This window comes from Styela clava, chromosome 3 (assembly GCF_964204865.1).
Source record: "Styela clava chromosome 3, kaStyClav1.hap1.2, whole genome shotgun sequence".
In the NCBI taxonomy this organism is placed as follows: Eukaryota; Metazoa; Chordata; class Ascidiacea; order Stolidobranchia; family Styelidae; genus Styela; species Styela clava.
In genome coordinates, this window is record NC_135252.1 from 16,444,185 (window position 1) to 16,458,910 (window position 14,726).

Below are 14,726 nucleotides of genomic sequence, written 5' to 3' on the forward strand. Positions count from 1 at the left end.
CCCAAATCTATAAAAACTGTTTCTACAGGAAATATGTTCTAACTTACCCAATATTTGTCACCATCAGGGGCAGGCCCTGTCATTACAGCCAACCTGCCGTGGTTATGGCGGCAAAAATTTATCTGCCATTGGTTATCAATTTGCTGCCGCGGTAACAGCAGCTCGCCATATGTTTGTGGCAGCTAAAAAGTCAGACGCCATAGCGGCCATGGTTTGGAAATACCACGATGTTTCACAGCAGCTTTAGACGTCACAAAATACTTAAAACTGCACTTGCTGACTTGCGAAATCGAGCAAGCTATTTCTCTCATTTCAACCATCCCGATATGGGAGAAATCGCTGGTGTTAGAGAGTTCTTCATCGTAGGGGTAGATGCCATTTCAGGCGATCAGGTATACTTTAACAAGCTCTATGATGTGATTGTGTCGTCGTACTGATGTAGTTTTTGGATGGTGTGGTCACGAAACTACACGAGACCATCTCTAGTCTGCTAGTATTCACTTTGAGTCAACAATTCGAATGCTGTCTTGTGAGGCATAAATGAAGAAGCCGTTTATATTGACTATGATCTGGCTAAATTTCCGCGAAACATAAATTGCTATATTCTTGAAATATGCAACTACCGGTAACCTTAAAAATGAATTTTTTGATTTCAGGTTTCACGATTCAAGCTTTTAGGCCTAGTTTATAAAATAAAGGTAAGCTGTTCACAGGTATAGCTTGTAACGGTCATAGGCTACATTTTGCGAATACTGGAATAGCACAATTAGGTATAAAAGTTGCCCTGCCAAATTAAATAATGGCAGCGTCATTTCGGTCAGGATGCTCTTTGACCAGTCGTGTAGGAAAACTTGTCAACACAGGCCATCAGAGGAATGCAAGAGTTTTAAATAGTGGTATGTATCATATTCAATTTCCGGAATAATCCAACTATTGTAGTAAATGTAGTTGATTCAGAGAAAAAGGATTTCATGCTGAAATATACAAGTAAATGATAATTCTTTTTTCTAAGATACGGTAATATAAATATTTATTATGAAATCGTTTTCCAATACGCCGATTAATACAAGATTACCAGAGGCATGATGTGGAAGATCTTATAATCTCTTTGTCATTAACAAACTCTCAGTCTTATGCATTATCTACTCTATATAGTCTTTTTATTTTTTCATTGCGTTTTTTTTTTATCGGAACTCCATCTTACAGGTATTTTCTTGAAAACTCCTGGAGTATTATTAACAGCATCAACCATGCCTTTCACCAGCTCAAGTGTAGACTTTGTGGAAAACAATATGGACAGTTATAATAAGTCTCAAGTTTTTAATTCCAATGGACAAATATTACAACCCGTTACGAACTGGACAAACGAATCAATTCGTGGCCTTTCATCTTCATCTTCTGATGATGGAAATGATAACGAAGATGTAAATTCTAGTAAAGACAATGAGTCATCTGAAGGATCAGATCTAAAATCAAATGGTGGTAAAGTAGGATCTTCCAGAGGTAAAAAGCCGGATGATAAAGGATCATCAAAGAAAAAGGGATCATCTGAGAATGGAGGCCCACATATTGCCTGCCCAGAATGTGGAAATCCAACTCAACGAGCAACAGACAATTGTAATTTATTTTTTTCTGATCTTGTCCATCACTGATATTTTGAATCTTAAAAAATATAGTTATCCACGTAACCCATATATTGAAGTGCCTATTTTTAGCCTAATGACTTTTTGAGTGTATATCACATTCTCGATTGATTCAAGTAACATTTGTGAGAGGACCAAAATATTTTATTTTCAGCCGAGCGATTTGTTGAATGCAAAAAATGCGGTCAGTTTTTTCAAGTTACACATGAAGAGGAAAAGAGACATTATCACGAAGGCCACAAGAGTGAAGAAGGGGTATGGGAAAGTAGGCCCCCACCACCTCCCAAAAAGGTGAATTGTACTGGTTCAGTGGCCAGCATGGGCTTTTTACATAATAACACTTTAGTTTATTTGAGGATAGGAATGTTAATTAAAAGCGGAAACTTGATTATAGCAATAATATATTGCCATTGTTTTTGACTACCCCTTGAGATCCTATTCCAATGGTTAGTTATGCTATACAAATTTTGCATAGCTCTCACTATTTTCGTTTGTAATTCTGCTTGGGCAGGCATTGTTTGGAGTGAAATAAACATGTCGTATGAAATAAATATTTAGAAAAGCTTTAAGCTATACTTATTCCAATTTTTTATTCTTTTCTTTCAGATTCGTGAATATCTTGATAAATATGTGGTTGGACAAAGTCATGCCAAGAAAGTACTTTCAGTAGCTGTTTATAACCATTATAAACGTATTTATAACAACACTCCGACCTCCTCTAAGCAAACGCAACAAACTGATGCAGATCGCAGTCAGCATCTTTATACTTCTCGAGGTAACATATTGATTGGTGTATTTCTTATAATCATTGTAATAATCATTGTACCATTTTTTTTTCCAAGTTTGGTTAAAATAAGCCAGTGTTTCCCAACCGGAGTGCGTGGACTGGTCTCAAATGAGTCTGCGGAGCGTTTGAATGAGTCCGCAACGAGCCAGAAATTCATTGCGGCTGCAAACGTTTTTGCGAAACCTAACATCAGCCAAGGCACGATTTACGTTAGAATTGACATAAAACATGAAAAAGCAAGTTTATTCCCATAACATAAATCGAGTCAATAATTGCTGGATACTGAGTAGGGCTGGAATATTCAATATTCAACTGTTAGAATAGCAATTTACTATTCGAAAACTTGGTAACAGGTGACGCGACAGGTCACTCCCGCGTCGTATAATCAAACGATGCGATTTCACAACTCACTTGCGGATTTCCAACGAAAACACGAGTCTGCACACACGTCAATAGATACCTAAGTGGCGTTTTTCGCGAGTTCGAACAACGAGGAATATTTATTTTTTTTAGTAGGTGTCAATGGTGGCAACTGGCAACCCAAATTTTCTAAATTGAAAATACAGAATATTAAAAATAAAACGAAGAACACCATAAGTTTTGTTTTTATGGTGGTCCGCGACTGATTAAAAACACTTTTTTAGACATTGCAAATCGCAAAATTTCGGGTGCTACCGTAGTATACGCACATACAAGGGCATTTTCCCATAGGATTCTTCGCTTTACTGCTTTCACATTGGTACATACAGTATTGCCGTAGGTGTTGTACGAACAGCTCAGATTTGTCGAATTCACAAACCACGCATTTTTGTGTCCACGGATTGTCTTTGATGTTTTCTGAGTAGTATTGCTTTTATTTCGTCAACACAACCGCAGATTAAAATGATCACAGCTGGGAAATGGGAAACGCTGGAATAATCTGAAATATAGAGACTGATGTCTTTTTCTAATATGTTGTTGTATGCTGTATCCGAAAATCAGTATTGTAGTCTCTATCGTAAAGCAGAATGTTAATAGTTTCAATGAGTGATTTGCATGTCTGTTTATGATATAGATTGGATCTAGACCTAGGTGCAATATAAACACTAATCATTACCGAGCTAATAATCACAACACATTGATTTTAATCTCAACAACCAGTTGGTTTTGTTTATAAACTAGTTTGACTCACAACTTAAATACCATTTTACATTCACCATAATATTTTATTCGTTGATCACAAGCTAATGTAAATTTCTGCAGATCAAATACTATATATCGGTAACAAAGTATGTTGAAGAAATATTTTCTAGATCTGAAGATAGGCTTCACATAATATCATTAAACTTATCATTAATTATGGGATTAAAATTACAATGCCGGCATTCTCAGTGCAATACTAGAATGTAAATACAGCAAGATGTAACAGTCTTCAAAACATGTAAAAACACAGTTACTATATATTCCATGCTGTACTCAGTCACGACTCCCGATGCTAACAGTTCTTCATTCCACACATTATTAATAATGACGTCATAAGTAAACTCTCAATATGGTTATATATAAAATGAATAAAAACAGCAATTTATTATCTGCTAATGTACACATAGGTATTGCATATGCGCTGAATTACAATTTATATACTAATTTTACTAGGAGGTACAACATTCAATATCTAACGATTTCAGGATTACTGCGCTGTCACAACATGACAGGTTCAAGCGAGGACAGGTAGTTAGTTTATTGGGCATGGCCAGCATCAATGATGTACAATATCTATTGTGCACACCTATTATTTGTCAAAATTATACTGAATTGAAAATATTTCTAAATTATTAACAGCTAGAATTGAATTGATTTGAAAATACAGAAAAAAGGAACCTCATACAATCAAAAGAGTCTGAAATAATATGTTTCGGCAAACAAAATTAGATTAATGTTTGGTTGCCACCATTTTTGTACAATTGGTTGGGTACCATTCATGATCAATTATTATTATACTATACAAAACGGACTTAAACTATTGTTGTCATTATTAAAAATATTTGGTTGTTTTGCCAGCATCTTATTCTGATCCATTTTTCAAGAGGAGAAAACGAGGAAGGAAGGTTAATACAAGAAATGGTGAGAGATAGGTAGTGAAGTCAGGTTAGAACTTGCAGGAGAGTCGAGATGTATCTGGTAGCTTCTGTCAGATATAGATATCCAATATTATGAGTTAGAATTATGCAGATGTTATGGTTGATGGGCTATGGATATTTCCAAGCAAAATTAATAGAAATAGATTACAGATTGGTCTGAGTATTCATGATTAGAATCAATTCTTACTAGAATTTTTTTCCACCATAGGATGAACATGTAACAGCTTTGTTGAAGTTCCTTGTGGCTTGGCGTCAGTTATGTTCCAGATAGATTGTATTTTCTGGTATTTAGTGTGCAGTGTATGTATGTGATAAAGGCAGGACAGAGATATTTTCATTTATCTTGATTTTATGTTTAAAGCGTTGTTGCGGGGATCAAGTGACTTTTTCTTTTTTTGTTAGATTTTTACCCAATCTCTTAGAGTCTCTTACCCAATCTGTTTTCAGAAGTTATCTACCAATCTGGTTCTATATTATGGTACCGTATTCGTATACTGTATGTTTGATTTTGTCAGCGCAATTTAAAATGCTCATATATTTCTCTGAAATAATCTAGATTATAGATAAATCATATTTTATTTTGTAATATTAGCCACAAATGTCCTCTTCTTACTAAATTACAAGGATCGATGGTAGATTATGTAAATTGAAATTTTGCAAAGCTACCATAATGTTTTTCATATTAGAACGTCATTGTTGTATACTTAGCCTGTGTCCCATTAAGGTAAAAGTAAACGACTGCATAGTGATACAACTAATCCTCGTAATTGAAATCCTTTGGCAATAATTATAAAAAAAATTGTTTGTTATAACAACAAATAACAGAAAAAATTGTTTTATGTTGTCAAACTATGTTCAAACAATGTGTTGAATTTCTGATTAATTTATTTGTTTAAACTCAAAGTTAAAGTGTTCTAGAATGGTTGAATCAATATTTTTGATGCATAGCAATGTCACGCGAACTTTTTATGACATACAACAGACATACTTCTTACTTATTAATCTTAATGAAAATGTTCATGTTAATACATTTATAGTCTATTGGTGATGATGACTGTAATGTTATTCTTTATTTATATTTTACTATTTTTGGACATTAAATGTAAACTGTTACCATATCTGGAATTTGCTACCTCATTTTCGTATTGACATTCACTGCTCCCAAGTATTACTAACTCGCATTCTCACATTATAATTCGTCATAGTGTCAGTAGCTCTCAGTATTATAGTGGTCACCTGTAACTCAGGGATCATTCTCTTCAATTTTTGAGTGAGTTTTCGTGACCTTGATTCGAACAAATATTACTAAATACAAGAGTAGGTTGATCATAATATATTCTTTATAGTATTTGAGACAGGTGTTGTTCAAAAAAGATCCGATAATATTTTTTATTACATTCTTGATACTCCTAGTTTTACATTATGTAACAAAGGAGAACAGTCGACATTTGTTTCATTAAATGAATAAATATGACTGCTTTGTCCTAATGTTATTGTTACATTATACTTTATTCAGATGTTCTTCATATGGCTGGTATTTTACCTGGAAACAGTATTGGAAAACCCCCTGGTAGCGGTTCGATGAGAGATGAACTATTCAATGAAAACACCAGCGGAGGAGGAAAAGTGAAACCTAAAGCGATAGCAGAAGTTATAGAAAATGATAAAGATCAAGAAGTCATGTTGGAAAAAAGTAATATTTTGATGCTCGGACCAACTGGATCAGGTATATAGTATTATTAGATCTGTATTTTGTTTTGTTAAGTGTAGAAGTTTCATGACTTGGCACATACATACTGATTTACATGTTCATGAACATAATTGTGATTCATAGTATTTATTCACTTGTCATTAAAAAATTTCAATGGCTAATTTCAGCCAGTCTATCACAGCCTTTTCAGGACTGATTTTTTATTATTTCAATCAAACAAAAACTCCTCAGAGGAGAAAAGGACTATTGAGACATTTGAATTATACCTAATTTTTAGAAACACGACTAAAATCCGAAAAATAACATGCAAATTGAGCTACAGTTTGCATTTTGCAAATCTATCTGCATGGAAAAGTGTCTAAGCGACTGCAATACCGGCTTATTGCTAATTGATCATTGTTACATAAATAGCCTACACAAACACAAGGAAATAGATATCTAGGGAAACATTCATTATGCGTCTAAAATGTAATTGTTTTTACTTTTTACCGTTATCATTATAATCCTTCTTTACTAACGATTCTGATATTTTTGCCCATGGAAAAACCAGTATTGTTCAATATCAATATGCCTCGTATAATCCATATATTCTGAACTACGAACAGTTTTGGTTTTCACACCAACCATCACTCTGAAAGCTCAAATCATTTAGAGATTTTTATTTTCTGTAGGAAAGACCCTGCTTGCTCAAACACTTGCTCGTTGTTTGGATGTACCGTTTGCAATTTGCGATTGTACAACGTTAACACAAGCTGGTTATGTTGGTGAAGATATTGAATCAGTCATTGGTAAACTCTTGTATGATGCTAACGGAAACGTAGAAAAAGGACAGCAAGGTAGCAAGACATCATTTTTGAATACTCTTGATTTGATTCTAAAATTCTTAAATGTTTAGTAATATTGCTTTTCAAATATGTTATGTAAATCTATAGAAAAAAATAGTAAGTTATTTGATTATATTATAAGATTGATGTTTACATATTGCTCTTTTTCAATATCACCTGATTATATTTGGCTCAATTTCTGAGGTTATCAGTCTATTATTTAACTAACATGTGTGTCTGAAACCTGCCAATTACACTTTCTTTACTTGGACTGTTATATAACTTTTTTCATAATGCCAAGTATAGGATTTTGTTGCCTTTGTAAGCACATTTTTGGAGTCTTGGCAATTAATGTCAGTACTTATGAGTCGATCGATGAATTGGTAATTTATAGTTATAACTTATAAGCCAACCTCCAATTAGATAATTACTTGTTCAGGCAGCACTGTTTGAAACTGTGCTAGAATTCTTGATTGATTTTGCAATTTTGTTTTCCTGTTTTAACTTCAAAAATATTGTTCATAAAGACATTCATTTTTGTGATGAAATCATTCATTTATTTATAAACAATTCATGAGTAATATTTCTAATCTTCAATGTTCAATCTTATATTTTTATTTGTGATTATATAACAATTAGTCCTTGCAAGGTTATATAAGAAAGAGGTGATAAAGAAGAAAATGTCCTCAATGATAGTAATTTAAGACCTAATCTTTTCACAGTCACATTGACAAGCTTCTATACCCTAAGGCTGTTCGTTATGTAACTGTAGTATGATGGTTTACATTTTAGAACTTCCTCTTATGTAAGAATATTGAACCACACACCTTTGCGTAATAAATACAAATTATTAAATTTTTTATTAAAATTTATTATATCAGGTATTGTATTTTTGGATGAAGTTGATAAAATAGGAAGTGTACCTGGTGTTCATCAATTACGTGATGTCGGTGGTGAAGGTGTTCAACAGGTTCGTGATATGTCGTTATTTGCAAAGTTTCCCCGAATACTTATCCTCAGTGATACCTAGGAGAAAACATTTGAATACATTCAAAACTTGTTATATTTTGAATAAAGTTTTTCAAACTGGCTATTTTTCGTTTTTGCATTGCCATCACCCAAAATCAAAACATAGAAACAATTAAGAAACCAGTCCAGCAAAAGCATTTCTAATATTTCTGTACATTTGATTTGGTGTTTGATGTGTTTGTATTGTGTGTAGCTATTTTATTTTGGGAGGACAAAGTACCCAATTTATTATAACCATGGTGTGGTGGTGGGCATGTTATTTGAGCCTGAGTTTCAACCTGCCATGTCGCCATTGTTAAGACTAACACTCCAAACACAAGACCACTGCGCTCACTCAAAGTTTGAATTATGACTTTAAATATCTCTTGCTTACAGCCTAATTTCAAACATTTTCCATAACACATATACAATCATTTAGTTCAGCATTTCTCATAGTATTCAATGTATTTTCATTTTTTTTTATGTAATTCAACATTGATAGTGGACTGTAAACGAGTGGACTGTAGACTAGATATTTATATTACATTATATTGCGTTACAATAAATGATAAGTAACTTGTGACGTGCATGTACTGGACGTCTAGCTTATTACGTTAGTTGTCGTTGGAAGTAATTGATTGATCTTACTAGGGTTTATCAAAATAGTTAGGATTTTTTGGATTTCCACTTCATGTGATCCACCCTACTCTTTTTTAATCTAAATGTATCAAATGTACATTAAATTTATCATATCAAATGCTAAATTTACCATATTAAATTTGACTTTTTGCATTGTTTATTATATTTGAAATATTTTTACACACCTTTCCTGCCACCATTAGGTAAGTAGCTATTACAGCTTGTGAGGGCCGAAATCTTTCTTATTTGTCATTACCTGTCCAATTTATTGCACCCTAGACGATGTGGTGGGTTGGCGGTTAATTTTCAACCTGTAATAACAACATTGTGAAGTCCAACACTTTACCCACAATCTTGCGCCCAGTAGTAGGATTCAGCCGGTTCGCACCGGTTCTATAGAACCGTCTCACGGAATTTTATGAGATCAGCGAACTGGTTAGCATTACATGACTTTTTGTAACAGAACCGCCTGAAATTTTGACATTTGTATGGTGGAACCGGCTGACAAAAAATTTGAATCTCACCACTGCTTACGCCCCAATCTTGATTATTATCTTAGGGTCTTCTGAAAATGTTGGAAGGAACTATCGTCAACGTACCGGAAAGGAATTCAAGAAAACTACGTGGAGAATCTGTTGCTGTTGATACCACTAATATATTATTTGTAGCATCAGGTGCTTTCAATGGTTTGGATAAAATTGTTGGCAGAAGGAAAAACGAAAAGGTGGATATGAGTCATAATTTAATCTATGTTTTATTTGTAATGTTCAATTATAGCGGCCCTTTTTATTTTTCATCTGTCATTAAATAACTTACATGAGGTTATGTTATGCATCTTCAAACAAGTGTTTTATATTTACATACGATTATCAGTGACAAACATTTGCTGCACATTGCCTCACTATCACTACTTATTTTCTTTTCTTTCCACTGAACTTTCAAAATGTTTATTCGAAAATGAAATGGCACTAACGGTAACTTTCATTGATGACTTTCATTGAAATGAAATGAAAGTTATCTCGCTTGTAAATCAAATAAATTGATAATCAAACAATACATTTCATTTTTATACCAGGTTTTGTGGTTATTAATATTTAACATTATTTATTGCTATTTGCAAAATGGAGTAACATTTTGATTTTCGCCTCACCGTAATTTATGAATGTGTAGCTGGTGTAGCTGTCCAGTTTGATATGCCCTTAATTTTTTTGTTTTCCGTTTTTCTGTGGCTCCCCCTTTTTTGTTCTTATTCACTTTTATAGTCACATTGATTTAGTCTTAAGATTTACGATATTCGTTTATATTATAGACATTAGGTTTTTCACATAAACCTTCATCATCACCGTCCAAATTAGAGGAATTGGCAACTGAACTGGGATTTGAACAGAAAGTTGCAACAACACTGCAAGAAAATTTAGAACGAGATGAACTTCTACAACAAACTGAAGCTAGGTAAATATAATTATAGTTTCCGATGTATTTACATTTGTTCAGTTGTCTGTTGTTAGGAATTGGGATATATAAATACTTAGTTTAAACAACAATAGAAATAAGTTTGTATAGAGTTCTGTAAATTCAAATATTATATACCGTTTTTTCCTGAAAAATTTCTCTTTTTAAAATGGAAATATGTTGTATTCCAAATTTTCTGATTTTTGTACCACAAAGTCGTTTAGTCGTCACAAAGTCGAGAGTTCTATTACACTTATAAGACCATGTCATCAATTCGACACATTGGAACTGTTTTTTTTTTATTATTCTCGCAGGGATCTCATTGAGTTCGGAATGATACCGGAATTTGTCGGCCGTCTTCCAATCACTGTGGCTCTTCATAGTCTTACTGCCGAACATTTAATGCTTATTTTAACTGAACCGAAAAATGCTATTGTTCAACAATTTCAGGTATGTTTTTTGTATATTGTTTGCTGTAGTTTGGAGTTTACTTTACAAGATCATAAAAGTTCTATGATATTCAGTCAGATATTTACATTATTGATTTTCCCAAAGTATATGTGTATGTGCTTGTCTAACGATGTGAAAAAATTTGCCATGATTCATTAGTGCCACACATTTATCTATCATCTGCCCATTGTTACTTTGGCTGTAAGCATGTTGTGATTTTTGAGGAATTCCACTATATAGCCATCTTGCAAGTGACAAGATCAATGAAAATACATACCGTATTTATTCAATTATAACGCGCACCTTTAAATTTTGAATGAAAATTGGTATAAAATTTTTTTTTTCATTTTTTCTCTACTAACTACTGGTAAGCACATAAGGTAACAAGCACATAAGGTAACAACTCACAGCATGAACAAAAAATTATTAAAAGCACACAGTATTTCAAAACTCTTCAAAATCGGATTCAGTCTCTGATTCACCAAACAACTGTTCGATTTCTGTTTGGGTTATGTTTAAATCAGTGTCCCATTCTGGCGTAGTGCAAGTCCATGCCTTCTCATAAACTTTTGTGCCCAACCATTAGATGCTTTAAAGGTTGAATCTTTGCAAATCTTTTGTGCACGGAGTCTAATATGGAGCGAAGTGACGATGTACCCACTAGATCTTTGATCAACTATCCAATCATAAAGCTCCTTCTCCAACTCTGGGTACCGGGCTTGTCTCCCTCGCCGCGCTTTCTTTGTTTTGTTCATATCTTTTAGAACAACTTTCTGCTTTCTCCAATCTCTGACATTTGTCTCTGGTACATTGAATTCTCTAGAAGCTTTTCTATTTCCATGAGTTTCCGCATAATCAACAACCTCCAGTTTGAATGTAGCCCTATATGCAGAACGTTTTTGTCTTGCCATAATAGATAATGGGTAATATATAATGGGTATCTACAGTACAGTACGATAATGGCAAATAAATATTCTCAACGCAGCGGGAATGTCAAACGCATGCTGAGCTGTCGCATTTGCGTGTGCTTGCACGAAATCGAACACTTGCACGAATGTCAAACGCACGCTGAGCTGTCGCATGTGCGTGTGCTTGCACGAAATCGTCCTGCATTGGAATGTGCATGTGCGAGCGCACGCACGTTTCAGATGTTTAAAACCACATTTTCAATACCGCATTTCTCAGACCTCGTGTATAACGCGCAGCATTGATTTTTGCCTAAAATTCAGTTCAAAATTTTGCGCGTTATAATTGAATAAATATGGTAAATCTCTGAATATCAAGTGCTTCCGATGGGCACATTCTGAAAGGGCTTACTACATTGAGAACCACGATCTGACTTTTTTAATAAAAAAATTGGTTCGCAATATCCCAGCTTTTCAGGTGTGCTCTTGACAGAATACCTCAAAATCTAATGCTATAAAATTTGTTACATAATTCAGGCTCTCTTCAATATGGATAAAGCAGATCTTGCAATCACACCTTGTGCTCTTGAGGCGATCGCTCATCAAGCATTAGAAAGGAAAACTGGAGCAAGAGGATTGAGATCAATGATGGTAGGTTTTGTATAAGATAAACAATTTTTGAGTTGGTAAATATTTTGTTAATTATTTTTATTTTTCTCAACTAGAAACCTAATAATTCAAGCAATAATTTTTTCACTCAAACTGTTTTCACTCTTGACTTGTGAGACAGTCTTGTTTAATATAACTGCTTGAAAGTTACTGACCTGTGTGCCACTATCCATATCTATACGGCGCTATTTAATAGCCGAACTAACACTATATATACACGGAAGTGGATCAGAAAAATTCCTCATCTTTTTTCATTTAGGAAAAACTATTACTTGAGGCAATGTACGAAGTGCCTGGGAGTGACATTATTGGTGTATGTGTTGATAAGGATGTTGTTCACGGGACCAAAGGACCTGATTATATTCGAGCTCCAAATTTACATAAAACTCAAGAGAATGAGAACAGCGAGGATTCAACTAGTGAAGATCAAACTGCCGGGTCCCGATATGCATTATAGTACTATCAGATTAATATCAATGAAATTTCTTGAAAGTTTTCCCCCCTGTTTTTGACAATAAAATTTTTGATGATGATCACATTAGGGATGTCCAAGTCCGAATACTCTGGCAGCAGTGAAGTTAGGGATGTCCAAGTCTGAATACTCCGGCAGCAGTGAAGTCATAGTTTTTCTTCATAATATAAATAATTCTAAATTGGATACTTTATGTCAATCTATTTCAGAGAAAAATTTTGGTATTGGTAATTAAGTTGAAGAAATGGTGAAACGAATGAACAAAACAATTTGAATTATATTTTAAATTGCAAGTATTTGTTAATATGAATTCATTGGACATCCCTGTCCTATTGTCACTTGTGTAATTTGTGACCATCTCATTTTGAAGCTTTTCTTTATTAGCAAAGATTACTATATTTTTAATATATTTACTTCAACATGTAAATCTCGAAATTTTGCAAAAATGAATGTAGAAAATGATTGACACGTAATTACATTAATAATAATCGTCGCGCTGGGGTGAGGAATTGATTGTTTATTTTACGACTATTATTTGCAGCCTTAACCCAGAATTTTTTCAGTATTTTTCTCAGATATTTTCTGCAATATTTACTCATTGTGTGTTATAGCATGTGTGGATAAATATATGCATGTTGCTGTCAACTTGTATTTTAGAGATTGGGGTTTATACAGTATAACTGAAAATTAGGCGACTGTGGGACTGTTTTTATCTCTATGTTAAAATTTGTATGTGCGACAACATATCTGCCTGTGTGTTCATTGTTGGGGTCGCAATATGGTTAGTTACTTTCGCTACGGACTGGATAGAATAAAAAATGTACAATGTAGTTTATTGATTTTCGATATTGTTCCAGTATTTTATATACTCCATCCTTTTGGCCAGTGTTTGCAATAATCTTGTGACTGAAACAATTCTCAAATATAATCTTTCATAGTTTATGCACTTTTCAGTTTAGATTGGGTCGCTTTTTGCATGTATATTGCAACATATGAAATTTAAATATTATAAATAAGTAGGTAAAAATATTTATATTCACATCTTAGGCAATTTATTATCACAATCTGGAGAAGGATTTTACAATAGTCTCACCTATATTTGCTGGAAGTGTTGGAAACTTGATATATACATTTGTCCAGTGCAGAATATAGAATAAATTCGCATTGTAAATTTTTTTGGAAACTGCGAATCCCATTTGGTTGGGCCTTAATTAGAAATTAGAAAAATACTTTTTTGGTAAATTGCTTCCCCTTTCAACCAGAAAATAGACGGTCATTTTTATTACTGTGTGCATAGCTGGTGCGGATCGTCTCTTCAGTACAGATATTTTTGGCGGTAATAAAATGATGTTCAGAAAGTAATTTGATCTCTTTATTTGTCTAATTTTGGACAAGAATCGCGAAACGAACACCAAAATCAATAAAAGAGACTAGTAAAAGTCGCAGCAGAAGAATCGAATGATTTTATTTCAGTATTCGTCTATTATACTTACACATTTATAGCACATCTAACGAGCTAGAAAAGAAACAATTCGATACGCGACATGTCTCGTATTGAGTAGAAAAAATTACCAGCGATATCCAGGCCTGCTTTCGCTCCATTGGTCTAATGAAGCTTATATTTTGTCGTATATATGTCCGGTATAATTGATGAAATGTCTGTAATCTCTATAATTTTATTTTGGCTGTTGTGGCCTGTAATTAGATGACGTTGCTAACCGCTTCCCCAACACCCTGTTCTCAGACTTTTTAATTGTCACGTCTCTCGACAAAGAGAATTGCTGCAGCTCTGTTCAATAATCCAACTCTCAATAAAAGGAAAGCAATGGCTTCGTGAAAGTTTCTGTACGATTAGCATTAGGGTAGCATGTCATACACCGCAGTCGTAACTATTTTGTTGCATTCCGGCATTTTCTGTATCAGTGGCTCCTGGCGTACAGTTTCTCTCATAAACATTGAAGATAACCGTTCAAAATTCATTGTTCTCAGCAACGCAGGAAGATGATGTTTTCGTTCCTCCGGTTTGTATTTCACCCACTTCATCAC

The 14,726-nt window shown here is 33.8% G+C and overlaps 1 protein-coding gene across 2 annotated transcripts; it reads left to right on the plus strand.

Annotated features, from left to right (window-relative positions):
- The first annotated feature begins 737 nt into the window (after positions 1–737).
- LOC120343391 (ATP-dependent clpX-like chaperone, mitochondrial) lies at positions 738–14,042 on the plus strand. 2 transcript variants are annotated; one of them, XM_039412553.2, is made up of 13 exons: positions 738–896; positions 1,207–1,617; positions 1,798–1,934; positions 2,250–2,418; positions 4,471–4,533; positions 6,067–6,276; positions 6,933–7,097; positions 7,967–8,055; positions 9,292–9,456; positions 10,042–10,184; positions 10,499–10,634; positions 12,077–12,190; positions 12,468–14,042. In XM_039412553.2, the coding sequence occupies exons 1-13, from the start codon at positions 800–802 to the stop codon at positions 12,663–12,665; spliced, it is 2,097 nt and encodes a 698-aa protein (XP_039268487.2). In that variant the 5' UTR covers positions 738–799; the 3' UTR covers positions 12,666–14,042. The 2 variants fall into 2 exon arrangements, with proteins under 2 accessions (XP_039268487.2, XP_039268488.2); XM_039412554.2 differs by lacking the exon at positions 4,471–4,533 and having other exon boundaries at positions 739–896.
- The last annotated feature ends 684 nt before the right edge of the window (positions 14,043–14,726 follow it).

What these genes read in the sequence shown, in the direction of transcription:
- LOC120343391 (XM_039412553.2), top strand. Translation starts at nt 800, where the DNA reads ATGGCAGCGTCATTTCGGTCAGGATGCTCTTTGACCAGTCGTGTAGGA. An exon ending in CCCCACCACCTCCCAAAAAG is followed by an intron (nt 1,935 to 2,249) that starts GTGAATTGTACT and finishes CTTTTCTTTCAG; the next exon opens with ATTCGTGAATATCTTGATAA. An exon ending in GTGGTGAAGGTGTTCAACAG is followed by an intron (nt 8,056 to 9,291) that starts GTTCGTGATATG and finishes TTATTATCTTAG; the next exon opens with GGTCTTCTGAAAATGTTGGA.